The sequence below is a fragment of the Chenopodium album genome, chromosome 18, assembly GCF_948465745.1.
Source record: "Chenopodium album chromosome 18, dcCheAlbu1.1, whole genome shotgun sequence".
Classification (NCBI taxonomy): domain Eukaryota; kingdom Viridiplantae; phylum Streptophyta; class Magnoliopsida; order Caryophyllales; family Amaranthaceae; genus Chenopodium; species Chenopodium album.
This window is the reverse complement of record NC_137851.1, coordinates 6,173,253-6,183,314: the sequence shown is the minus strand read 5'-3', so window position 1 is coordinate 6,183,314 and position 10,062 is coordinate 6,173,253. Positions and strand designations below refer to the sequence as shown.

Here is a 10,062-nt window from a genome sequence, read left to right as displayed (position 1 = left end):
TTTTAACACTATTTACATATTAATGTGACTATTTTTAAAATTAATGTATAACTAATCAATTGTTATTGTGTACTCTGGTGAATTTGTGATATAATGTTGGATTATTCTCAATGCATCAAGACTCAAGAGGGTGGTCAAATTTCAGCAATTGATACATGTGTGAGTGTTGATATATGTATCAGCCAAACTGTTGTAATTATTTAAAACCAAAAAAATATAATATTGATACTCCTACTTTCAAATATTTGTGCATAGATACATATGTCAATCAAATTGTCGGAATAAAATACAATGTACTCCGTACTTCATAGTATATTTTAATTATTTCAACAATAATGAATATTACATTTACACTACATTTAATCATGGTCTATAATTCTTTCAAAAGAGAAAGGGTATGTTCTCATTGATTAAACCGAGTTGAACTGAACTGAACTTATTAGAGCTGAACTGAACTGAACTTATTAGAGCTAAACTGAACTGAACTTATTAGAGCTAAATTGAACTGAACTGAATTGAACTTATTAGAGCTGAACTGAAAATAACCGTATCAGAACAGGGTCAATGTATGGTCTATAATTGCTAAGAAAGCGTAAGTGTATACATAATCTTATGGTATCAAACATTTCCTCATAATTAGTGATCCATTATTGGAATTTCAAACTTAGGGTCTGTCTTGTTCAACTTAATTTTAGTTTAGTTCAATTCAGCTCCAATCAGTTAAGTTTAGTTCCTACTCTCTCCGTTTTTAAATACTAGCTTCATTTCTTCATGCGCGGAGTTTTAGGAGAAATTGAAGAGAGTAATAAAATATGGAGGTATTGGGGTAGGAGAAGAATAAAAAATTATAAAAAACAAAAGTAGTCGATGGAATTAAAGGAGAGAGAATATGAAGTTAATAAAATACTTCGTATGATTTATGTTGGGTCCACTAAGTGAGAGAAATTAATTAAATATTATAAAAGATTTCCAAATAAGGAAATACAACAAGTATTTTAAAAACGACCGGGAAAAAAAAAGTGGAGCAATTATTTAACAACAGAGGGAGCAATTCCCTTTCTGGTAAACAGTTCAGTTCAATTCAGCCTCAATCAATTCAGTTTCTAATTTCTTTCTCTCATAAACAATTCAGTCAGTTCAGTTTAACTCCAATCAGTTCAATTCAGTAAATCAGAACAAGTCCGTAATGATGTAAATAAACAAAGATTCAATTACAAAAAATCTCAAACCAACAACCTAAATCTCATACCCGTATCACATTCGACCATTCTATAAGTTGGTCTCGAGTTGAACAACTTTTAAAACCCTAATTTGTACACAAACTGTTATTTTACTGATTACGACTTAAATTGATTTTCTTTATACAACCAATCTCTCCAAGTACTCTAACCCAAGGAACACCCATAAATTAGCAATGAGACATTAAAGACGTATCATCTCACGTGGCAAATCTTCTCACTTGATTACCCCTTTGACTCCTCTCTCTCTTTCTTCCAACCCAAAACTCACCAACTCTTTATTTTTTTCAATTTTCTTCTTTCCCCACTTTTTTTTTTTATTAAAAAAACCTTAAAATTAATCTAGTACTACTACTGTCTTTGCTTGTACTACTGTTACTTCTTCAAGTAGATTTTAGAGAGAGAATTAACGAGATCATCGATCAAAGATTTAGCCTTTTTTTTGCTTAATTTGCAAGAACAAAATCTGGGTTTTTAAAGAAAACAAACAAAACAGAGGAACCCATATTTATTGGGAACAGAGAAGAAGAAAGTTTTCTTCTTTTTTCTTTTACAAATATTTTATTTTTATATATTAATTTCTTGCTTTCCAATTTTATAATAATATGATATAAATTTGAAATACAGAAACCCAAAATCAGACACCAGACAAAGAGACAGCCAGAGTGTTAAATTCTTCGTATTATTATACAGTAATAATTTATAATTTCTGGGTTTTTTGATGCAAATTGAAGGAATTTAGAGAGAGAAAATGGGGGATCAAGTAAAAATGGTGATGAAGATGAGATGGGTGTCCAATTGGAAAGGTGCAGGAGAATCAAAGAAAGGAAGAATGAAATGGGGTGGTTTTGTAATGATTCTCTCTCTAACTATTTTCTCTCTCTTCACTCTTTTATTGCTTGCTAGATATACTGCTAAACAACATCACTCTGGTTTTGATAATTATGGTGGATCTTCTTCTTTTTCAATCTTTGCTTGGAAACCCATTTTTCGTACTTCAGATCTTCCCAGAAATGTAATGTTCTTTCTTTACTCTTAATTTTATTGATTTTTCGTACTATTTTATTGCTTGAATCTGATGTATTATTGTTTCAATTGTTTGCATTTTGTGTTTATGTATGTTTGATTAATGTCGTGTTCGAGTATGGAGGAATAGATGGTCGTAAATTTTTGGTTCATGTAGTCGACCCCATCGAGTTTGGGATTAAGGGTTTTGCATTGCTGATTATATTAATTTTGATTAGGGATGGATTTTGAGGGTTAATTAAGTAAATACGGTGGCTTTTTAGCTTTAATCCAATTTTTTGAAAAAATTATTGAATTTTCAACGTAATGATGAATAATTGAACCTTAAAGTAATCCCCTTTTTGTGTCTGGTAGTTTGAGTTTTCAACTTGCAAGTAGTTTCGTTTTCATGTTTTGTACCTTTAGATGGACCCTATACTTTAGATAATCTTTAGCAAACTAAGCTAATTCTTCAAGATGATTGGTTTTACGGGTATCATAATCATCGGCCTTAAAGTAGGGCCGATGATTAATACCCACAAAGGGTATTAATGTAACCGCGATCAATCTCAGGTCTTGAGTACCACCCTTCAAGATATTATCCAACATAAGTTAAGTAATAGTATTATGATCATAAATGAAATTCATGTTAATTGTCCTTGTTTGTTTGGGTATTAAAGCAGAGTCCCCTGCATAAAAGGCTATGGGGCCCAGTGAGGGAGTTGGGATCTCTGTATCCACATGCAAATCCTCGAGGACCCTATTCTGGTCAGTGAATTCTTCTCTTTCTTTGCCTTTTTTTTTTTTTTCTTTGCTTACTATTCTATGGTGTGTGGTGTGATGTGTTCTTCATTTAGTATTGGTTCTGAAAATCAGATAAGAGTTAGGTGACTTCTTTAATTACATAATTTGCTGTTACTAGTATCTTCTGTTTTTTATTGTTGAAAAATGTGTGTATGATTGACTTCGTAGGGGTATGAGTTGTTCGGTTGTAGAAAATGTGTTTGAAATGAGCGTATGATGGGTTGTAATTTCTTGTTTAAAATGTCTAAGTTATCCATGTTCCGTAAGAAAAGTTAACCCCTCGGGTGTTTGCTAGAGGTCACTTACAACTGTCTCCCGAAATTTCACAATACTCCATCGAATCTAATTGTACTGCGGGCTTGGGGGTCAAGTAATGGTTTGGATGTTGATCTAAGGATTTACTATGAAGCATTTGAGTATAGGCTTGGCAAAATTGATCCGACCTAGACATGGAATATATTTGAAACTAGATAACCTGATTTTGACTCGGTGTAGAAATTAACAAAGTTAATATTGAATGATTTTTTCATGCTAAATTATTTTTTAACAAATACTCCTTATAATGTGATTGAAATAAATGCCTCATTTCTCAAATTGAACATAGACTAATCTCGGTCAAAACAATCCATTGCCACTTCTAAGTCTACACTATCCGAGTATCATATTGCTATAAGTCTATACTCTCTAAAGATTCTCAAACGAGTGATAATAAAGGGTTCAAGTAAGATAACAATGCAGTGTATGAAGATATATATGGTTCAATTCCATCCCCTCAGTAGTATTAACATGCTAACAGGCCTAGTCATTTTAATTTTAGATTTGAATTTGGCTTGCCTACGTCTGCTTCTCTTTTCAAGTTGTACAGTTCTTGACTTGGTATGCTGTCTTGAGATTGTATTGTCTTCCTAACTTGTTACAGCTCCCAGCTTGCAATCAACGGGCTTCCTTTTTGTCAGGATTCGAGGTGGTTTCCATGAGATCCGGAACGCAGTAAGCCCACCACCTCATTGACATACGTATTCGAACCTTTTTCTATTTCTCCAATCTTTTCTAATGGCTCATGGCTGGTTGCAGATCTCCGATGCTGTTGCAGTAGCACGGTTGATCAATGCTACTCTCGTGATCCCTGAAATCCTGTCAACCACTAGCAGCAAGGGAATTAGGTGATTTATATTCTTTATGGTCCTTTCCAATCACACCCATGTCTTTTTTGTTTCTTGCCAAGAATGGATTCTGAAAAATATATCGCTTAACTTGATTGAGTGATTTAATATTTGCAGCTCAGAGTTTAAAAGTTTTGCTTACTTGTACAATGAAGATCAGTTCATGGCAGCATTATCTAAAGATGTTAATATTGTTAAGACTCTTCCTAAGAATCTTAAGGAGGCAAGGAGGAAAAAGGCGATCCCTTTATATAAGGTACCGAGCTCAGCATCTCCTTATTTCTATATGCATCAAGTTTTGCCAACGTTGAGGAAGCACTCAGCTGTCGAACTTGTTGTCTCAGACGGTGGATGCTTGCAGGTGATCGCCTTTCCCCTCTCCTATATCAATTTCTTGTATTTCTTAACATTCTTGCAATGCAAGTGTTTGTTTGGATGCTTGTCAAGTGTATTATGATTGTTGAAATATATGCATGCGTGTGTTCAAATACATAAGATTTGTGAGAATGTAAAGGAGCACATATCTGTTGCTGATCTTCTCACATCTCAATGTACGAAAATACTGCATTTTGATTAAAGGGCTTCATTGCTTTATAAATCGCTTGACATTGTCTCGTTGTATCTGGTGCAGTCAAACCTTCTTCCTGATCTTGAAGAACTTCAGAGGTTGAGATGCAGGGTTGCGTTTCATGCCCTACAATTTCGGCATGAGGTCCAAGAGCTTGCCACCAAGATATTAAGAAGGTTCAAGTTCTCTAGTTAATACCCTCCCTTTTTTTAATAAATGTGAAACGTAGCTAATATTCAACTCTTCTTCTAGGTTACGGTCACCTGGTAGGCCGTTCATTGCATATGAACCAGGGATGACCAGAGAGGCTTTGGCATACTATGGCTGTGCGGAGCTTTTCCAGGTAATGAGACTCAAAAACTTGGTCAATGCTTAATAGTAGATCAGCGAAGAAGCAAGTTTATTGATGTCAAGGTTGTCTTAAACTTCTGAAGGATGTGCATACCGAGCTTATTCAACACAAAAGGTCGTGGATGTTGAAGCGGGGAATTGTGAAAGGAAAGCTTTCTGTGGATTCAGCTCAACAAAGGCTCAATGGTTCTTGCCCCCTCATGCCAGAAGAGGTTAGATATCTGTCAAGTGTCAACATATGTTTTTATCCAAAATTACTCAATTATATCTTAGTTTTATTTGCCGCTCTTTCATCATGATTGTGCAACTGTGATTTTTAAAAAAATAGAAGATGTACACGATTACATAGACCATGTCCTGGTATATAATTAAACTTTTCCGTGTTTTATTTTTAAAATGTGCAAGTTGAAATACACGATTACATAAAAAAATAATAATAATAATTTTATGCAGAATTACAAAACAAAAACGTTTTATTTTTCCTTGTTACATTGTAAAGAGAGGATCTTCAACTCTTTTCTTAGTATTTGAACCTTGTGATTATTCAGATTGGTATCATTCTCCGTGCATATGGATATCGGTCAGACTCAGTGATATACATCTCTGGTGGAGAAGTCTTTGGCGGTCAGAGATTGTTAATTCCTCTGCATGCCATGTTTGATAATGTAGTAGATAGGACTTCCCTCAGCACAAATTATGAGCTGAGTAGGCTATACGGTCGTGAGGCTAACTTTGTGGACCCTCCACCAAGAGCGCCCCCCTCAGTTGTAGAAGAAAGGAAGCTTGAAGCATGGAAAAAGTCGGTCCCACGACCCCGTCCATTACCACCTCCTCCTGCACGGTCTAAGTATCCGTACAATATTGAAGGGTGGTGGGGTTGGGTAGCGGAGAGTGATAATGAGCCTGAGAGTACTGTGATGGAGCTCAGAACTAATGCACATAAATTGCTTTGGGAAGCCATTGATTATATTGTTTGTGTTGAAGCTGATGTTTTTATTCCGGGATTTGATCGAGATGGTAAGGGACGCCCGAATTTTGCCAGCTTGGTTATGGGGCATCGGTTGTATCAGTCTGCTGCTTCTGTGACATATAGGCCAGACAGGTAATCTTTTCTCTTTTCTGTGCTTTGAAATTTAAATCTGTCATGTTTGAGTTTCTTGCCGGTGTTTTGCAATAAACTTGTACTTTCTTATTTAAATAGAAGTTTTTTTAAAAAATGAAAAAGTCGGTACTTTTTTGTTGCAAATGAGGGTGGTTTATATTGGGACTTGGGAGGTAAACAATGTTAAAAGTGCCAAAGAGGAACAGCTAAGTCTATAACTGAATCTGATTTTCTCTCTACTTGATTGCTGCAGAAAAGAAGTAGCCAAATTCGTAGATGATCTCCGTGGGGGCATGCACCCAGCTAACCGAACATGGCTTTCATCAATTCGCAAGCATTTAAGAAGAACATTGCTTGATGGTCCCGTGGAAGCATTCAACACTTCAAAACCAATCTCCTTTCTCTCGCATCCTGTTCCTGAGTGTTCTTGCTCGAGGGGAAAAACTAGTCCTTCCGGTTTCAACCCTCAAGCTGCTTTTAAGGTTCAGCATAGTTGCCCTTCTTGGATGGGTGTTAATGTTAACTCGAGGCTAAAAGAGAAGGAAAGTGATGATGAAGTTTATGTGGATGATGGCTTTATTTCCTCATTTTTCTTTGGACATGGCTCGGAAAATCTAGGGGCGAGTAATGGAGTTAATGCCAGTCGGGAGGAGACACACTTGGAGGACCAAGAAGAGCTTGAAGCTAGTGAAAGATGACAAATAGCTTATCTTTAAGATCATGTACATAGAAAAAATCGGAGGGGTTGAAAATTCTTCGCGCTACTGCTTTCAAGTGGCACTTTCCGATTCTTTGGCTGATTGCTTCAACTTATTTAGGTCCAGTAAGAAGCATTTGGCTGCACCTCAAATAGATTAGAAATACATGGGTGAAATTTTATTGTAAATCCATTCACCGACGAATTTTGTGCTGTAGCAACCTCTAGATTGGTAGCTTTATTTAAATTATTGTGTATGATTAGAAGAAACACTTTCAGATTTTGAATGTTACCTGATGTAGAATTATGAATTAGATGGTATAAATATAATTTTTGTTAGAAATTTATTGATTCATCAGTAACTTAGAAGTCTTTCTAACATTATGCTAGATGTTGTAGTATTAGAAGTTTTTGCCTCACTATTATCTCTATATACTTTGTAGGTTGTAACTTTGTATCTCTCTTATTTTCTTAAATTAAAACACTAAAAATACAGCAAATTATGTTAAGTAAAAGGAAAAGAGCAGTGTGTTATCACATTAATCCTGTAGTAAAGGTGCATTATTGATGTAACACTGTCAAAAAAGTTGCATTATGCTTGTGATACCTTTAAGAAAATTGTGGAGGTGAACAAACCCCAAGTAACTCTAACAATCTAACTACACAATCACTATGTTGTGTTTGGCTATAAAAATAAATTTACTACGAAGTATATGTCAAGTGAAATTGATATAGAGTGTGTTTGGATTCTATACACTTGAATGTATCTAAAGGATTTTATGACGTATGAGAGAAACATGTTAGCACTATGTCACTATGTGTGTGACTTTTAAAGTAATACATGTCCAATGTACACTAAGCACATAAGAATTGACATGCGTATCTATTAGGAAAAATATGATATATTATTTGATTACAAGATATATTTTCTCATAATTTATCTTAGGAAAAGATAATTAGTTTCCTAAGTTAGATAAGTTTTGGTTTCCTTGTTGCTCAAGGAGAGATCTTGTATAAATATGGATGTTGGTGGAATATTATGATCAAGAAATACAATTCTAAATTCTTCTAATTCTCTTAATATTATCATGGTATCGGAGCTAAGGTTGCTTCAATAAATAAATCTTGAATTTTTTTTTAATTAATCATGGGTAATTCTTCCCCACCAACCAACCGTGTGAATGGTAAGTGGATCGTGGATACCGATTGCTCCCATCATGTAACCGGCGATCTTTCGTGCTTGGTTGATGTTCATGATGTCCCGTCTTGCAATGTTGGTCTTCCGGATGGCCAAAGTGTTGTGGCCATGAAAGAAGGAGTTGTAAAATTAACGGACAAAATCACTCTTTATAATGTTCTTTTTGTCCCAAAATTAAATTGTAACTTAATTTCGGTTTCGCAATTATACTCTACAAATAATTGTGAAGTCATAACTAACTCTATCACTTGTACTATACAGGACCAACGCACGAGGGAGGTGATTGGCACGGGTGATCTAAAAGATGGACTATACTATTTTCGAGAGGAGGCATCCATAGCGGCCGTTTCTATTGAAGACTCATCCAACTTGAAGCTTTGGCATAAAAGATTGGGGCACCCTTCCGAGAAAGTTGTAAAACTCCTACCTTTTCTTAGTAATTCTAGAGGTCATTTAAATAAAGATTGTGAAGTGTGTCATCGTTCTAAACATACTAGAGACAAATTTCCTTTAAGTGATAATAAAGCTTCTCGTATTTTTGAAATAGTTCATTGTGATTTATGGGGGCCATACACCGAACCCTCCTCTTGTGGTGCTCACTATTTTTTGACTTTGGTGGATGATTATTCTCGTGCTGTTTGGATATATTTAGTGATTGATAAAACTGAGGTGTTTAAGATGTTTATGTCTTTTATAGCCATGATTGATAGACAATTTTCTCAGAAAATTAAAATAGTACGAAGTGATAATGGTACCGAATTTTTTTCTTTGAAAAATTATTTTTTGGCTCAAGGCATTATTTTTCAGACCTCTTGTGTGGGAACTCCTCAACAAAACGGGAGGGTTGAGAGAAAACACCAACATATCCTTAATGTTGCCCGTGCCCTTCGATTTCAGGGGGTGTTACCAATTTATTTTTGGGGAGAGTGTGCTCTTGCTGCGGCTCATCTGATAAATAGGACACCTTCCATACTTCTTAATAATAAAACACCTTATGAGTTGTTATTTGGCACCCCACCTTCGTTTAGTGAGTTACGTGTGTTTGGGTCCTTGTGTTTTGCTCATAATCAAAAGGCAAAAGGTGATAAATTTGCAAGTCGAAGTCGTAAATGTGTCTTTGTTGGTTATCCTTTTGGGAAGAAAGGATGGTATTTATATGACTTAGATAAAAAGGTTTTTTTTACCTCACGGGATGTTCGATTTTTTGAGGATGTGTATCCCTATTTGGATGTTGAGAGTACGAACATTGATATTTCAACACCAAATTTTGAGTCAAGTATTGGTATGGAAAGTGACTTGATTTTTCCATATAACCCCGAGGAGAGTTGCACTACTCTCGAGGCTCCTCCTCAGCAGCAGCCGACTGTGGCTTGTGCGCCACCTCCACAGCAGCAGCCGGCCGAGACCCCTGTACAGCAGCAGCCGCATATGGCAGCCACGGACCCCGATGCTATGGGTCGTGGGCATCGTCAAAAATTTGCAAATAGCAAATACAAGGATTTTGTCACTCATACTCGGATTTCTCGAAATAGTCCATCTACTTCACCTAATCCAAGCATCCCACCTCCCTCAGGTATGCCGTATCCTATAGCACATTATGTTAGTTGTGATAAGTTTTCTGCAAAACATCGAAATTTTGTTGCAGCAATAACAGCAGGTAGAGAGCCTCGTACCTTCAAAGAGGCAATGCAAGATGAAGATTGGAAATTAGCAATGAGTGAAGAAATGCGTGCTCTTGAAAATAATGGTACGTGGACCTTGGAGAAATTGCCCCCCGGGAAGAAAGCCCTTGGTAGCCAATGGTTGTACAAAATTAAGTACAAATCTGATGGAAGTATTGAGCGACTCAAAGCTCGCTTGGTCGTGTACGGTAATCATCAAACCGAAGGCATTGATTATGATGAAACTTTTGCCCCGGTAGTCAAGATGACAACTG

At 35.9% G+C, this 10,062-nt stretch overlaps 1 protein-coding gene across 4 annotated transcripts; it reads left to right on the top strand.

Moving 5' to 3' along the window:
• Positions 1-1,466: 1,466 nt before the first annotated feature.
• On the top strand, positions 1,467-7,271 carry LOC145591322 (O-fucosyltransferase 27-like). Of its 4 annotated transcripts, none has more exons than XM_081647750.1 (10): positions 1,467-2,253; positions 2,927-3,011; positions 3,974-4,037; positions 4,122-4,210; positions 4,328-4,571; positions 4,842-4,954; positions 5,031-5,121; positions 5,213-5,341; positions 5,678-6,231; positions 6,485-7,271. In XM_081647750.1, the coding sequence occupies exons 2-10, from the start codon at positions 2,947-2,949 to the stop codon at positions 6,927-6,929; spliced, it is 1,794 nt and encodes a 597-aa protein (XP_081503876.1). In that variant the 5' UTR covers positions 1,467-2,253; positions 2,927-2,946; the 3' UTR covers positions 6,930-7,271. The 4 variants fall into 4 exon arrangements, with proteins under 4 accessions (XP_081503876.1, XP_081503875.1, XP_081503877.1 ...); XM_081647749.1 differs by having other exon boundaries at positions 3,967-4,037; XM_081647751.1 differs by having other exon boundaries at positions 2,924-3,011.
• Positions 7,272-10,062: the final 2,791 nt, after the last annotated feature.